This window comes from Galleria mellonella, unplaced genomic scaffold, assembly GCF_026898425.1.
Source record: "Galleria mellonella isolate WM207_F2 unplaced genomic scaffold, CSIRO_AGI_GalMel_v1 utg83, whole genome shotgun sequence".
Classification (NCBI taxonomy): Eukaryota; Metazoa; Arthropoda; class Insecta; order Lepidoptera; family Pyralidae; genus Galleria; species Galleria mellonella.
In genome coordinates, this window is record NW_026442162.1 from 3,501,627 (window position 1) to 3,520,151 (window position 18,525).

Genomic DNA, 18,525 nt, shown 5'->3' on the forward strand with positions numbered 1-18,525 from the left:
ATGCTTTTAACTTATACATGTTGTGTTACATTATCTTGAATACGCCAATGTATCATCAAATATGTATTCCAGAACGTTTGCCTCGTGTTTTTTGCCCGTGTGGACTTATGTTTAAATTATGCTTGAGAGAAATTTTACCTTTACATTTTTATTCGGAATAATATAGTGTTCCCGTGGGATCGGCGGTGTAGGGGTTGCGACCTGTATCATGCTAAATAAAATAATGAGAGTAAGCGAATATTACAACCCACTCAATTTTACTTTTTGAACGTACAATATTAAATATACCTACTGTTACTATAGGATAATCTTCTATTAAGAGCGTTCATACCGTAGCTTAATAAAGTGTTTTTTTTTTTATGGATAATAATAGAATGGTAACCCCGTCTGTGTTATCGGTATACGCTAACGGAGCACCAGTTACAGTTGATATGTGAGGATAAAAGCAGGTCAGCTTATCGTGACGAAATCCACAAGAATTAACCACGATGGTTTCCAAGAGGAATCGCGTAGATATCGAACTGATAAAGTATATTGCTAGCAATGGGGCTGTTGGACCCCATTATTAATAATTCCTTTCTCCTCTAATGAAATAGAGTAATGTTGCAATTATCTGCCAATTAAAAAAAAAAGCAATTCAATAATTTCCAATGTCTCTGAATGAATATTTAAATAGTGCTTTACTAGCTAATTGAAACGTTAATTATAGGATATGTTACATTTTATTTTACTGAACAAGAGATCCGCTATTGATCACCTGATGGAAAATGATGATGTGGTCTAAATGGTGCTCGCGGGCCCATGAAATAGCCTTAGATCTAACACTTCTAACTTTGCAACTATTCGTATTTTGCTTTAGAATTTTTCAAATACACTTTGGCTATTAAAATCTAAATGTTTTTCATTTGGATTCTAAGATTGTTAGATATATTGTATACCTAAATAACCAGACTGACTTTAAATCATTTTTATATTATTAATATGATATAAAATTTCGTTCATTTATTCGATATAAATCGAAATTATTGCATGACAAATCTGTTTAAAAATAAGCAATTATTAGTAAAAGTTATTATGTATGTAACATCAAATTGACATTAATGCATGTGTATTAGCTATCTATCTATTAAATTTTGATATACCCAAACAGTGTGCATGTGCTTACTCTTCATAATAACATTGTAAAAGCTCTATATTATATACACGAATGAATTATAATAAATAAATAAATAAATATTTTTTTAGCAATAGTTTAATAAGTATATTACTGTATGGTTTAGTTCGTGAGAGTACATTTTAAATTGTCAAACAGAAACATTGAAAAAATATTAATTTGTTTTTGAATTTGATAGATAATTGTGACTTTGTCACACTTTGTAGACCCCAAGTTATGAACGCTCTTAAGCTACTACACAAAGTAATGAGTTGGTTGCTAAGAATTCGGTTTCATCGACCATGCCTATATAAATTTGCTTAGTACAGTCTAGGTTTTTCTCGCGGCTGTGCGTATGAATCAGTATATAAAGTATACTATGATGATATGGTCTATTCGTGTTCTAAATATCTTTGAAAAGCGTTCAGCCGTTTCAGTGTAATTGAGTAACATTCAATCAAACAATCTTTACAAACTTTCATATTTATAATATTAGTAGGAGTACCGTGTCTAGATTCCAGAAATTATTATATACACAGCATTCCCGTGGGAAATATAGCCTATATTACTCTCCCGTGGGAATAATGGTCTATATAACTCGATATATAGTTTTTTTATTAATGAAATATTTTTTAGAATCGATTCAGTAATTCCAGTGGGAAATTTGGTTAGATGTGACAATCAGTTACTGGGTACAATGGAATAAGACCTCGGATCTCAGGATAGCAATATACGAGGGTATCACAGTGTATTCTGTGATGTCCATAGTCTTGGTTATGTACAGACATTCGAAATGGAAAGCGCTTTCCATTAAACGGACCATCAGTTTTTTAACCATTCCAAAGCATTAAAAAATATAGACATAGATACCGTATATAAACAAACAAACATAAATATATCTATATTCCTTAGTATTAAACCATCATAAACATCGTAGTGATAAATAGTTAGCGCGAACCGATAACGCACAGCTTTTTATCGCGTATACCATAGGCGATACTTTAAAAAAATATATGTCAGTCCGTAGAAAAATTATGATTAATATAGCTTTTAGAAACGAGTTTTATTTTTAGCGAATTGTGAATTTTTTCTTGTATGTATTTAGTGTATTCATGACATTTATAAGAACACATACGGGATATTCAAGTTAAAACAATTTTTGAAAGTGTTTGACCCTCCCCTCTAGGTGGGGAAAAGGGATTGTTAGTAATGGAGACTGAGAATCCCATTGCTAGTAATATACCCAACCAGGTCGACCTCCTCGCGGTTCTCCCTGGAAACTATCATGGTTAATTCTTGACGAATTCATCATGATGGGCTAATTGGCCTGTCTTCATTCTCATCTATCACCCTTCACTGGTGCCCCGCCAGCGTATCTTGTTAGCGCAGGCGGAGTCACCATACCATTTTCACCCATCAAAAAAAAAACTCTCCTCCCTATAGATACATACCTATCCGATGTGTACATTAAATTCAATCGGATTCTTTATTTCGATATTATAATAATGAATAATCGATATTTCAGGGGAAAAAAGGATTATTATAATTTATTATAGCCAGCAATATACTTCGGTCTACCTCCACGCGGTTCTTCCTAAAAATTATCTTGATCGATTCTTTTATTTTTTTTTATAATAGGCTAGCTGACCTTCTTTAATCTTTACCCATCACCTTTCACTAGTACCTTACTAGTATATATTGATAGCGCAGGAGGGATTCCATTTTCACTCAAAAAAAGTTATATTTATATTGGATAAAAATATAGATATTGTTGACTATATCTGATATACATATATCGCCTTCCCCTATTATTAAGTATATATAAATATGTAACTAAAATGTAAATGTTTCTTTCCAGACATCGTCATACCATCACTCCTAATAGCGGCGCTGTTCATCGGTAACGCGTTCATCGTACTTATCATATATAAGTACAGGAAACGGTAAGTTTTTTCTTTATATATTTATTTATTTATTCATAATTTGCACACATTAAAATATATCTACAGGGCGGACTTAATGCCTGATGGCATTCTCTACCAGTAAACTGTTACGTTAAACAGAGAGAGTAAAAGGCGGTGCATAAATCAATAATATATATATATATATATATATATATATATATATATATATATATATATATATATATATATATATATATATATATATATATATATATATATATATATATATATATATATATATATATATATATATATATATATATAGTGAGAGATCGTCCTACACTGCGTTTGCCCGTATGAATACGCTACTCAAGAACCTTTCCCATCGGTTGTCAGTTCTTGGAGCTATCACTTCACTTTGTTCAGTTTTAAGACTAAAAAACAACTTTAAAACTAAGACCGCCTTACTGTACTTATACAATTTTATGGTTATATTTGTAAATTGTCTTGCTAATTTCCTATTTTTTTATGTGTGAAAATGGCATGGTTACCGCGCCTGCACTATCGGTATACAATAGCGGGGTACCAGTGAGCGGTGATAAGTGATGATGAAAAGGCAGGTCAGTTAGCCCATTGTGACGAATTCAATGATAAATTGGTCACGATAGTTTCTTGATAGCAATGGGGACTAAACTCCCCATTACTAACAATCCTTTCCCCCAATTTCCTATATTGTATAATGCAAATAAAGTATACTCATTCAAGTATACTCAAAGGAAAGAGACAGTTTAATTGTTAAAATTGATTTATGAGAGGTTTCAAGTTTTTATGAAAAAGGGGGTTAAAATATGGGTCAACCATTATATCCTCTGCATAATTATAATTGCGGGTTTCCTATAATTATTGCGTTAAAAAATACTTACCAGTAACTTAGGAATATGAATTGTAAGTACATTTTTTTATTATAAGTGTAACACCAAGGTTTTCCCAAGAGACTACAGCATGGGGTTCTTCGAAAGGGGGTAAAGAGCTTTCTTCAGGGTCGGCAACGCGCACGTAATACGTCTGGTATTGCAGGTGTTCATAGGCTACGTCAACCACCTACCATCAGGTGGGCCGTATGCTTCTTTGCCACCTAATGATTTCTAAATCCTATTTTACGTTGTCCTGTATATTTTTTGATAGTAATTGCCATTTGCTTGCAGCCGAACGAAAGTTTTATTGCGTGTTTTTTTTTTTGTATTTTGCTTATGAAAATTTTCATTGCGAAAAGAAAAACTCCCAGGCCAACGCTAATTGGTTCGTTAATTTTTAAATTATTTAATGGCATAATTAAGTTTCAAACAAAATATACAGAGTTAATATCGTAATATCTTTTAAGTTCGTAAAAAAATCTGTGAAAAAAACTGTAAAACTCTCCTCCATTTAATTTATATGGATAATTAGCAGTTAATTTTCTATAATACTGGCTGTATCCCGCGAGTTTATACGTGATTTTACGAGTATATAGTCTAAAACCTTCAAGAAATTAGATCAACGCAAACAAACAAACTCATCCGCTATCTACTACCATATCAGCCTTTAACTGTCCACTGCTGAACATAAGTCTCTCCTTGAGGGGTTATCCCAGTAGTTGCCACGCTTGGCAGTCGGATTGGCAACCACAGTCTCGCTTTAGAGATATAATAAGAGGAACGCTGCTGCCCATCCCTCGCTTTCGTTAGTTGGCTCTTACGACACACGGAATAGGAAGGGGTAGCTTATTCTATGCCGGGACCACACGGCCACGGCCATCTTCCTATATTATTTATTTAAACTTCAATATACAATGAAATTTTGTGCAATTAATACCGGTCGATTTTTTTTTATACAACTTAGAATGGCAAACAAGCTGACGGCCCACTTGATGGAAAGTGGTAACCGTCGCCTATAGACATGAGCAGTATCATGGACATAACAGTACACACACATACTGTTTCGCCCATTTCTGTTTCCATTCCTGAGGACGGATGTTATTCCTCTGTACCCTGTAAATTCACGCCATATCCCACCCTTCAAACCGAAACACACCCATGCAAACACAACTGCTTTACGGTTAAAACACGAATGGGACAGAGGTACCCAAGCAATCGACTTTTGTACAGTCTCCCTCTGGTGTGCGATGTTCTCTACTAGTCAACCATTGTGCAAACCTAGAAATAAGAATAATAATATAATTTAGTATAGATTGATCGTCAATTTATTTTCCATTTTAAATTGCATAAAAAATAATAAAACTTACCTTATGGGCATTTTTACAATTTACCAGTCCGTAAAATGGTACAATTTCGTTTTATCGTCACGATAAAATAGGAGAGCAAAATGTATGCATTTATATGAGATGCTTAAATTTCCATGCATGAGTATAGGTAGCGTAATAAATCGTTAAGAGACGGGAGCAAAGTATAGGAAGATCTAAATAAAACTGTATATCAATATAATATGGTTGATGGATAATATGGTGGGCGTAATGATGGGTAGCTCTTTCGTCATACTCGTGAACGGGTGCTGCCTGTCGGCACAATAACGGCACATTAAGGGCGGCAAAATAACAATAAATGATTATTCGAATGCTTAAAATTATTAAATCTAAGCATTGTTGAATAAAAATATTTGTTTATTTATTTCCAAACTCTAGCTTGTATGCGATTAAAAGTGTTTTTTATGCAACTTAGAATGGCAAACAAGCTGACGGCTCACCTGATGGAAAGTAGTAGCCGTCGCCTATAGCCTGTATACTCCTGATATGAGCGTGTTTATGCCCAGCAGTGGGACACTATTGGGGATATATTCGCAATATACCCTATCAAGTTAACTTCCCCGCGGCTCTCCTGGTAACAATCGTGGTTAATTCTTGTGGAATTTGTCAGGATGAGTCAACTGACCTGTTTTCATCATCACCTATCCTCACTTGTGCCCCATCACCGTATACCAATAACGCAAGCGGAGTTACCATTCCATGATCTTCCATTATCATTTCACTATAATCCATTTAAAAAAAAATACCTGTATGTACCAAAAAAAAATTAATAATATTTTCTTCTTAGAAACACTGTTAAAAAGTTTTTATTTAAAATCACAAGGATTTACACCGACTTATCCTGCTTTAGTCATTTTGCTGATGGAGTTGTTGTATTAGGAACAGGGGTAACTGGGTAACAGGAAGTATTTATGTTAATACCTAAATATCCTCGCTTCTGTGGCAAACGGTTAAAGATGTTTATAAACTACTTTGCTTCCTGTGACTTCGTCCGCATGACGGAGATGTTAATTGATCGGGATGTGGGTGCCTGTGCCCACTTCCATTCTAAATAGTACATGTAAACCAATTAATTTATATGGATGGGTAAAGTCGTTAAAGAGATAAATTACAATTAGGTACCTTAATGACCTTAAACAAACTAATTGTACTTTTATTAGTAAGTACCAGCTGACCCGGGAAACGCCATCTATCGCCATCTACTTGCCCCATTTTTCTTTTCGGAATAAAATATGTATTCATCGACATCAGCGTTTAACTGTCCACTGCTGAACATAAGCCTCCCTTTTTTAAAACCCTCCGTTTTGCCAGTAGTTGCCACGCTTGACAGGCGGATTGGCAACCGCAGTTAGGCTATGGAGATGTTATAGGAGGAACGCTGCTGTCCGTTTTTTGCCCTCCCTTAGCAGCCTTTTACAAAATTAATAAAATATGTCTTAATCTAAATAAATAAAAATATGAACTGCTAATTTTTACTCGCGGACCAATAGTAGATTATTGTCTTTCTCCATCCTATATTGGAAGTGTATACGAAATTTCATAGTGATTGGTTAAGCCGTCTTAGCGTGAAGAGGTAACAAATAAATAAACGTATTGGTAAACGATTACCGTCGCCTGTGAACGCCTGCAATACCTGGGATATTACGCGCACGTTGCCGACCCTGAAGAAATCTCTTTACCCCCTTTTGAAGAACCCCATGCTGTAGTTTTTTGGGAAAGCCTCGGCAGGGAGCTCGTTCCATAACATGAGTGTTCGTGGGAGAAAACATCTCTGAAACCGCGCTGTACGCGACCATTTAGTAATATTAGTAAAAATTATTTTTAAATAGTTAAGAATAAGCTCCCAAGGAGGAGGCCTATGTCCAGCAGTGGACAATTAAAGACTGATGTGAAGCAAGCTGAAGTAGCAATAGATAGCTTACATAGCTCGAAGAATCAACAACCAATGGGGAAGAAAATTTCTTGAGTGACAATCCGTACTTGCAAATACGATGTAGGACGATCCCACAAACATGACGGAGCGACGACCTCAAATGCATTACAGGGAGTCAGTGGCTGCAGGTGGCTCGAGACTGATATGTCAGCCTATGGGAGAAGCCTATGTTCAGGAGTGGACAGTTACCTATTAATATGATGATGATGATTTTTAAATAGTAAAAAATAATAAAGAATAGAAGAGGCAAAATGCTGGGCCACCTTATATGACATGACGATTTTTTTAAGAGCATAATAGAAGGAAAGATAGAGGGCAAAAAAGGAAGAGGACGACCGAGGATTAACTACATGGGACAGATAAAGGAAACATTAGGCGTCATGTCGTATAGGGAGATAAAAGATATGGCCTGGGATAGATCTGGCTGGAGGAAGATGCATGAATTAGTTACACCGACAAGAGGAAACTCCTAAATGAAAAGAAAAGAACTCTAATCGTAATGAGCTTAGATAAGTCACTTTATTTATCTAAGCTTAAAACTTTGTTTTTTTTATACCACGAAGGTGGTAATCAAGCATACAACCCATCTGATACTAAGCGACTACTGTAGCCTATGGACGTTGTTTCAGTTAAAGTAGTAATTATATATTTTCTCTTTCCATGGCTCCTTTTATGGGGTCAGGTCTGGTAAAGAGATAATTCTTTAATATCTTCATATCTCAGGATGCACGTTAAGCCGTTTACGTCGGTCTGTAAGCTTACAAAGGGCTCTGAACCCCATGGGTTATGAATATCACATCTAAATCGTTATACCTACAAAAAGAACCCTTATAAAATCCCTTCGGCTGTGCAGACTGAGCGGGTAAGCTTAAATGCAAGGAGATAACTTGGAATTTACTTATAGAAATTTCTTTTTGTATACAAGTATGTTTTTGTACTTCAGTAGTATCAAAGGATATCAAAACACAATACCATAACACATCCAATTAATCATAATAATAACTAGCGATCCGACATTCGTACAAGCAGATAGAATTTTCGAAAATCATTATTATATGTATGGTATAAAATAAAAAAAGTTTAGGGTGTACAGAGGTTTTTTCAAGGTCGGCAACGCACGTGTAATACTTCTGGTATAGAAGTTCTTCATTGGCTACGGTAACCACTTACCATCAGGTGGGCCGTATGCTTGCTTGCCACCTCAGTAATATAAAAAAAAGCCAATTTTACTGATCGGTTATTTTATAGCATAAAATGCTCTGCATATGGGATTTTTTAGATTGGTATATATATTTTTTTTTAATGAATCGACTGAAATAAAGCAAACACCGAATGTTAAGTGGAGCAAACAGTAACATATTAGTAAAAAAAACGAATTCAAATCGGTTGTCATTTCTGAGATTAGCGTGCACAAACATACAGATAAACAGACAAAAATTCTAATAATTTCAATTTTTTTCAATTCTATTAAATTCAAATCATTGTTTTAGGTTCTCTTGTGTTCATAAAGCCTATATAATAGTTTTTCTTATATATCTTTCATGTACAGACAGCGACTAGTTACACGATTGTAGACACGATTTTATTATATGTATGGATTATAAATGCAAAAGTTTGTAAGGATGGATGGATGAATGTTTATTACTTTTTTACGCAAAAACTACTGAATAGATTTGTATGAGATTTGGTACATGAGTAGGTTATATCCTAACTTAGATGGTGGATGGGCAGCAGCGTCCCTCTTAAAACATCTCTAAGACCTAACTGCGGTTGCCAGTTCGTCTGCCAAGTGTGACAACTATTGGCAAAACCCCCTAAGAGGGAGGTTTATGTTCAGCAGTGGACAGTTAAAGGTTGATATGATAATGGTCACTCCATCTAGTGGACGATCCTCCGATATATGGAGTGACGACCTGAAATTCATTGCAGGGAGTCAGTGGATGCAGGTGGCTCAGGACCGTTCTTTATGGCAGTCTATGAGGGAGGCTTGTATTATTTTATTTTCCTTTATTTGGACTCCTAGCAATCGTTACACTGATAAGATTTAATATTAAAATTACTGTCTATTTAAACTTAGTGTATAATAATTTTAAAGGAAACACAGTATGCTAATTAACAAATAAACAATAATACGGCATAACAAACTCTTGTGGTATTATATCCAGCAGTGGATGGATAATGGCTGAAATGATGATGATGATGATGAAATAAATATTGTACCTAAAATATATGTATACTACTATATATTACCCATGCCTAATAGTTATCTACTTTCAAACTTCATGCATATAAAGTTGCGGACAAAAGCTAGTTCAACGCGTATTATGTTAATCCTTACTAATATTATAAACGTAAAAGAGAGTTTGTTTGTTGTTACCTCTTAGCGCATTAACGGCTTAACCAATCGGTGTGAAATTTGGTACAATGTACTATATGGGATGGAGAAGGACATAGACTTAGATTATATTGATAGAGAGTCTCCATATAAATGCTTCGAGAAGGGCGGGACAATATTTTCATACGATTTTATGTGATAAATAGTTAGTTATGATTTATAGTATTTCCTTTATAACTTCTATATTTATTTTGTTTAATAATTATTTCATCTTTTTAAAGCGTAAAAACTCTTTTTTATTTATTAAATAATTAAATATAGATACATCGAGATACATTATGTGCGTAAGTATGTAGAACACTGACAAAAAATCGAGTTAGCTAATTTGACAATTAGTCGACAAAAAGTCGACCCGTTTTTGAGACTCGATGCTCTATATAAGTAGCCATCTAAAGCTACTATTTATTCTGGCCAATCGATATATCCCAATCACGTCGACGTAAAAGCTAGTAAAGATATAAAAGGAGGATCTGTGTGGGTGTTCGTGATATACAATCAGAATCCGAGCCCTCAGTGCAACACAAAGATGCGTCACAGGAAGCGGCCCTATTAGAGGTGATTTGCAAATTGATGCTTGGTCGGGCGTGGCTCGAATAACAGCGGAATAGTTTAGTAATAGGTCGTCATGACATTAAATAAAAAAGTATTTTATTTAATTAAATTTAACTTGTTTACAAGTTTTAACTTGTAATGTATGATTATTTGACTAGATTTTAAATCTTGCAAGCCAAATTAGAACCTTATCTTAACGTTCGATTGAGTTGAAATTTTACATACATACATTTAGTTCTGGTGAAAATATAGTATGCAGAATTAGCACAATAGTTTTTAAAATGGTCGCTGTCACAAAATGGCGGGTCATATTTTTTCAATCCTCTTAATATGGCTATCAAATGAAAAAAGGGCTTAAAGTTTCGAATTTTCGAATTTCTTATTCTAGAAAATTATATATAATTTATATAATCTGGTTTGTTTATTAGGTCAAATAAATAATATTAGACGATTCGATATAACTAAGTAACAATAATTAAGCATTTTGCTCCACAAATAATTATATTGTTTCACAAAAAAACTTATTTTATCTTTCCAATTTTAATTTAAATATAAAAATGATTAGAAGACTGTCATCATTGTGTTCTCTTGTATTTGATATTTATATGTTGTATTTAACGTGTGTATGTATGTGTGTATATGTATGTGTATATGTATATATATGTGTATGTGTATGTATGTATATATGTGAATGCATGTGTGTATATATATAATTATTTATAATTTATGTAAATATTTATTTAAATTGTCTTTACTACACTCACTACTTCCTATGCCACTGCGTTAGGTTGACTGGAAGAAATCTCTTTTAGAGATAAGTTCGCCTTTGCTAACATTGTTATTAACTTATTGTTGTTACTGTATGTTTTTGTGCAATAAAGAATATATAAAAAAAAAACCGACTTCAACTGTGATATTGGTTATGCTACAATTGAACACACATTTGATAACATAAATTAGTTTTTAACTCATAATAACACATTATTATGACTTAAAAACTAAACTATGAAACTAATATTGATAATATGATATATATGGGACCAATTTGAAAGGATATTCAGATAAAGAAAGAATTTTCTAAATAGGTCGAAGTTATCAGGTAACAAACATAAAAAAAATAGAACCGAACTGAGTACTTCCGTTTTTTTTTTAAATCTGTTGAAAAACATGACTAATCGGAATTTAAAATAGGAATTAGGAATCGATAAGATATAAACCTGGTGAATTTTATAGATTACAAAAAGAAGTGGCGATAATATTGTGTTATATATATATACACAAAAAAACCCGGCGAATTGAGAAAGTACATAAGAATATGGATGTCAAAATTTTTCAAGTGAATCAATTTATTATATCATCATAATTATTTCAGCCATTATCCCCATAGAGCGCCATAAGGAACGGTTCTGAACCACCTACATCCACTGACTCCCTGCAATGCATTTGAGGTCGTCACTCCATCTAGTAGGGGGGTCGTCCTACACGACGTTTGCCCGTACGAGGTCACCACTCAAGAACCTTTATTCGCCAACGGTTGTCGGTTCATCGAGCTATGTGTCCAGCCCATTGCCACTTCAGATTGCTTATTCTTCGGGCTATGTCGGTTGCTTTGGTACTTTTGCGGATATCCTCGTTACTAGAGTTAATTTTTATTTTCGATTCACCGTTCATACCAGTAAAATCCATAATTCATTAGACATAAAAGCATGATCTATTTCATCTCCCCCTATTCATTTCTACATACAATCATAGATAAAATAATAGATAAGTACAACGTTTAGCTTTATCTTGGGACGTTATTACACTGCCATATGCCAAATTATTACGCAGGCCATCTTTTCAACTGACTTCAAAGAGAAGGTGGTTTCTCAATTCGCTTGTATTTATTATATACCTACCAGAGGGAGACTTTGTACAAAAGTCGATTGCTTGAGTACCTCTGTCCCATTCGTGTTTCTATCGTGAAGCGGTTGTGTTTGCATGGCTGTGTTTCGGTTTGAAGGGTGGGATATGGCGTGAATTTACTGGGTACGGAGGAATAACACCTGAGTCCTCAGGAATGGCAACGCATAAGGGGTATCATGGGCGAAACAGTATACTCTGTTATGTCCATGGTACTGCTCATGTCTATAGGCAACGGTTACCACTTTCCATCAGGTGGACCGTCAGCTTGTTTGCCATTCTAAGTAGTATAAAAAAAATCTCGTCACTTATATAAATTTTAATTTATAATAAAGAAAAATAAATAGTTATGTAAAATAGCCTTTTCATATTTAGAAAAGAGAAATGATAAGAATGTTGAGGAAGGGGAGGAAGGATTTGTTAGTAATAGGGTCTAAAAGCCCCATTACTAACAATATACCTTATCGGGTCGACCTCCACGCAGTCTCCCTTAAAACGGTGATTCGTGAACACAATGGGCTAACTGACTTGCTTTTATCCTCACTGATGCCCCGCTAGTGCATATAAATAGCGCAAGCAGAGTTACTATTCTAATCTTACCCATTAAAAAAATGTATGTGTTACTACAAATATGTTAGTGTAATAACCCCTTAAAATCTCTACAGCTTCCAAGACAAAGCGATGAACGTTGTACGTTATCGTTTCCTGTAAATCACAATCATATCTATGTATGTACCAAATGTGCCTCACAGGATATGACTCCATTATCACTAATTAGGGAGTTAATTTGTAAGCCCTCAGAATCGTTGGTTGGGTGTGGTCTCAATTATAGCGATTCTTTTATTTAATGCATTTTGGGATGGCAAATCAAGTGGTATTTTTTTTAATGGATGATAATGGAATGGTTACCTCGCCTGCGCTATCGGTATACACTGGAGGGGCACCAGTGAAAGATGATAGGTGTGGATGAAAAGGCAGGTCAGTTAGCCCATCGTGACGAATTCAACGATAAATTAGTCACGATGGTTTCCAGGGAGAATCGCGTGGAGGTCGACCTAATGGGGTATACTGATAGCAATGGGGACTAACCTCCCCTTTACTAACAATCCCTCCTCCCAATCAAGTGGTATTAACGTATAATGGAAAGTAACCGTTACCTATAAATATGGTTAACTCTATGGATATTATAGAATACACTATAATACCCGAGGATGCCGTGTGGTCCCGGTATAGAATAGACCACCCCTTCCTTTCTTGTCGGTGTCGTAAGAGGCGACTAAGGAAACTTAATAGTCGCGGGATAAGCAGCAGCATCTCTCTTAAAACATCACCAAAGCCTAACAGCGATTACCAGCCAGCCTGATAAGCGTGGCAACTACTGGTAAATCCTCCCTTATGGTGGAGGCCTATGTTTAACAGTGGACAGTTAACGGCTGATATGATGATGATATGATGCTCATGGTAAAATTCATGCATTGATATTACTATTCTTTAAAAAAATACATATTTATTGTCTGGGTATTGAAGTGGCCACACCTTTTTCAATTGGTAATTCATATTTAAGAGCGTTCATAACTTTGCTTACCGAAGTGTGGCAACGTCGCAGTAATATGTCAATTAAAAAGAAATAAATTTTTCTATGGTTCTGAGTGATTATTTCAAAAGTGCTGTACTAGTGAACTATGACGTTGATTATAGAATATGTTGTATACAAATGTTTCATTGAAAACTTTGAATTTATTACATATTTTGTGTTAAAATTTTTTAGATAAATTTTTGCCATCAAAATCCAATTTTTTCTTGATAGTTTAATAACAGTATTATTGCATGGTTAACTTTTTAGTTTGCTAGCAGAACACTTTTTAAATAATCAGTCAAAAACATTGAAAAATGTTCGATTGTTTATGAAAATTGACGGATAATTGCTACGTTGCAATACTTCGTTATGGACACTCGTAACTTTTATTGAATGGAACGGTTAACTTTAGATAATATATGAATGATGCGGGTCGACCCTAGCTCCAGGAAGTGGCTACAATTGATTGATAGGATTCAACTAGTAACCACGAACGTAGTGACGCTTGACATTCGACACGAATTATCTTGGATATTTTTATATTACAAACTTTTTAGCGGCTGTGACGCGTGGATTTCAAAGCAGTAAAACTTAGTTGGTTGATCAAAATAAACATAGATCAGTTTTGAAGTTAGACTTTCAGGAATTCAATAGTCTAAACCGCATCCAGTTTGTTGCAGTAGGTTTTACGTGATCTCGGAACATACAGAAGGTAAAGACAGATGGAAAGACAAAAAACTCTGAAAACTGTTGTTTTGGTTTTATTATGCCTATTGAAACCACACCTATTTTTTTTTTTATTTTTATGTACAGAGGGCCTACCATGAAATGTTTTTCGAAATTTCGAAGCCAAACGAAACAGAAATTTGATGTTAAAATTACATAATAGATGTCGTTTGAAAATATTAAAAATGTTAAAATATTGTTCCTTTGGACTTTTATGATAGGATGTATGACGAACGAAATGTTAAACTCCATTTATTGATCCGATTTTGGTATAAACAAAAACACGAAATTGAGTCCGAAATTTCGGAATTTCATTTCATGATAGACCCGCAGATATCGTCTAGTTACAGTTTTATTATATTATTAAGATATTCGGAACAGAATCACAGTAAAAGTGATAGTACTCATATAGTATGATTGTTCTCAGTCTCTTTTTATTTATCCCGTATTTCTGACTCAAAAATGACCTATCGGGAGATTGAAATAAAAAAAAAAAACAGCGAGCCCAGTATACTACGAATATATACACACATACACACACATTTGTCTATTGTCCAGACATTCTAATAGTAGTGATAGCTATTGATCACGCTGTTTTTGTACTGTACGTGCTATTGGTAATTACATGAAAATAAGTTTATTTTCTGAAATGTAAGCATAATAAAGTATGTGTCTGAAAAGGAAGAGGTTGAAAAAAAAACACAACCAAATGAAGGTTGTGACTTTATGTTCACAACTTTATCATTTATAAACCATTTTTTGTCTTAAACCTTCAGATTAGTCCCATAGAAATTTAATCAAAATTAGTTTAGTAGTTAAGTTTTTAAATTAACAGGTTTTACTACAATAAAAGAAATTTTTTAGTGGGTTATAATCTACTTGTGTAGAAAACGAGTATGAATGAAAGAGTATGAATTATATTGATTGATTGAGATAGATTTGAGATGTGAACAGTTTGTATTCATTCGTCTTCTGTCAACGGTATGACGTTAGGTGAAGGTGAGTTTAAAGTGATTGAAAGTTAAAAAAAAAAATTGAAATATAATATTAATTGCCCTTCTTTTTATATAGCGAATAGTTTTGAGTCTTTCTATTAAACATGTAATAATATAAACGCTTTTAATTTAGATTGCCGGTCGACTAACCATTGCTACTTCGTAAAAGCAATAAAGAAAATCAAGCCGATGAATACTTATAGCGTATGTACTCCATTTTATTATAATAATTAATTGCCTTAAAGTTGTTTATGACAGTCGGTGATTTCTATAGTAGATTATTAATTACTTAATATGTAAGTAATTTGTAAAAGTACTAAGTTTGACAGTTTATTATTTAATGAATTAAAGTTTTGCTAGATCCAGGGTTGCCAGACTTGATTGTTGATTTTGTCCAAATGTCAGATTTTTCTCTAATTGATACAATTTCGTTAATTTTTACCTAATAACACACTTAACGGTTTTCAATTTACCATGTAATTATTATGAGAACTACGAAAAATTAAGAAAGAAGATTTTATTTACACCTGATTTCTTCGCCTCATGTTGCTAGCTTCACTGGTAAATTCTCTTCAATTTTAACTAACTTGACATTTATACTATTTACAAATATTAAATCTCTCAAAAAATACTTAAATTTTATTCCATACTTCTCCAAAATATTCCTAAACAATTATCTATCGCCAAAATTTGGCGAACACAATAATTTTACCCGAAATTTTGAAGAAAATACCCAAACTGGTAATGTTGGCACAGCATATATGTAATTTTTATAGATGTAAATATTTATATAAAGCTTGGTATTAATAGGTGTCTGTATACATAAGTATTTAGACGCGACTAGCACATTTTTCTAGATTTTTTTTTATGTGTTTACTTTAGTCAGTTCTTAGAATTGGATATTATACGTTTGTCCGTGAAAATGTTATAGACAGTTTGTTTTTTGCTTTTTATTACTAGAATGAAGATTATAAAGAATAGACTATATGAAAAATGATCGATTCGTGTTTCTCGGTGAGGTTAATAGCAATATTTCGCACAGTGTCAACAACCTTCGCCTCAAATTTCCCGTTCCTTATTCTTCCTTTTATTCTAAATTCGTTACTGTCCAGGCTGGCCTGTGGAACTCACTATCTGCCTCTATTCGGTGAGTTCAAACCCTCGCTAGCTTTAAAACCTCTGTTAAATCCTACTATCTCTCCTTTTAAGTACTGTTTTGCTGTGTTCTCTCCTAATCTTCCTTCTTCATTCTCTCCTGTTGTATGTATGCTATTAAGTAATTAAAGTCATTTTTTTTTATTTTTAATTACTTATGAAAACAAAAAATCATCATTTTTATATTTTGATATATAGTCTATCATATGATATTTTCGCCAATTTTAAACGAACTTTCATATATATTTTATACACTTAGATGGTGTTGGGGAATGGTCTACTTTGAATGGTATGTTACTTAACACAAATAAATGTTCGTACTTTCGTTTTACTCGTAAAATTAAACCTATAGAATCTTATTATTATATCTTATCCTATAGAAGTTATTCTTTAAACGGTGAAAAACTGGTAGTTGTTAGTGAAATTCGAGATCTAGGAGTATTGCTTGATAGCAAACTTAAATTTAATGTACACATAAATAATATTGTCACACGGGCGGCACAAATGCTTGGTTTCCTTAAACGTTCTTTAAAAGGCTTTAAATTGAGGCAAACTAGATTAATTCTTTATAACAGTTTAGTACGTAGTCGTTTGGAGTTTGCCTCTGTTTCCTGGAATCCAGTCTACAGCTCTTCATCTCAAAGAATAGAAAGTATCCAACGAGCATTCACTAGACACCTAGCTTACATAACCCGTAACATATCGCATAGGCGACCTTATAGTCAGAGAATGTCCTTCTTTAACATTACCTCTCTTAAGACGCGTCGTATGATTGCAGACTTAATGTTTATTCATAAAATTCTCAATAATAAAATTCATTGTGCAGATTTACTGAGTTCAATCCAATTAACGGTACCTCTAAATTATCCTCGACACCCTATAACTAGAACATTTAGCTTACCGCGCTGCAGAACAAACCTAGGACTGCATCAACCTCTGGCTAGGATTAGTGCGTCATACAATGAAATTAATGCCAAATTACCTGAAATTGATATAGTGTACGATAATTCGAATTCCTACAGGAATAAATTGCTGAAGCACTTTGTACAACAATCTTATGAAAATTAACTCTAATTGTCATAATATATATTTTTTTAATATTTTTTTTAATTTAATTCACTCATAATCTTATTTTATGATATTGCTCACAACTTAGATTACATGTTTATTTTTGTTATTTACTTAATTTTCTTACACTGTATGTATGTTAAAGTGAATGCTGTGAATACCTATAATAGGCATGTGCATTAATATTGTATTGTATTTAATGTTGTTATACCTATATGTTATAATGCAATATGCTGTTGGTGTTCCTTAAATAAAAAAATAAATATATGATAGGATTTATTTCCATATTGGTCCGTTTATTTAGTGACGATAGAGGCATTTCGCAATAAAATTTCTGCTTGTTGCGAGGCAAAATTTACTGCGATGCGCGTTCTAAATTCAATTATTTTAAATAGAATGTGTCTATGAAATATTGTGTTGTTTGTTGATGTATTTTTTAAAGTTAAATAAAATAATTTGCATGTTATTTTTTTGTAGGTGGACTAAACTTGAACCGATTAAGCTGAAATTTTGTATACATTTTTAATTATCGCTGGTTCTAGTAATACAATATGCAATACTCAATATTTCAATATTTTCAAAATGGCCGACAATACTCGTATATGATAGTGGATGGGATATATTTTGTCAACGTTAATAATATGGATATCAAATGAATCTGATTCGCTTTGAAATGGCGTCAGCCACAAGATGGCCGATTATAACTGAAAGTTTATAAAGATGTTTTTAAACTGACTTGCTTCATTCTGCAATATGAATATCGATTTCTTTTGTATAATAATTTTGTTGCGATTAAAAAGGTTAAGTTGTAATTTGCGTTGCAATATATTTCAATTTTATTTGTGCAACTGTATTATATAATGATCT

General features: G+C 33.5%; 1 protein-coding gene across 3 annotated transcripts in view; it reads left to right on the forward strand.

The window, feature by feature from the left end:
- The window catches only part of LOC113511344 (uncharacterized), a 192,487-nt gene that overhangs the window by 165,508 nt on the left and 8,454 nt on the right, over nt 1-18,525 (forward strand). For 2 of the 3 annotated variants that reach the window (XM_052901871.1, XM_052901872.1), the window contains exon 8: nt 3,012-3,096. In XM_052901871.1, coding sequence (XP_052757831.1) covers nt 3,012-3,096 — 85 coding nt within the window. Of the gene's footprint in view, nt 1-3,011; nt 3,097-15,568; nt 15,640-18,525 lie in introns of all 3 variants that reach the window. The other variant, XR_008253679.1, reaches the window with a different exon arrangement.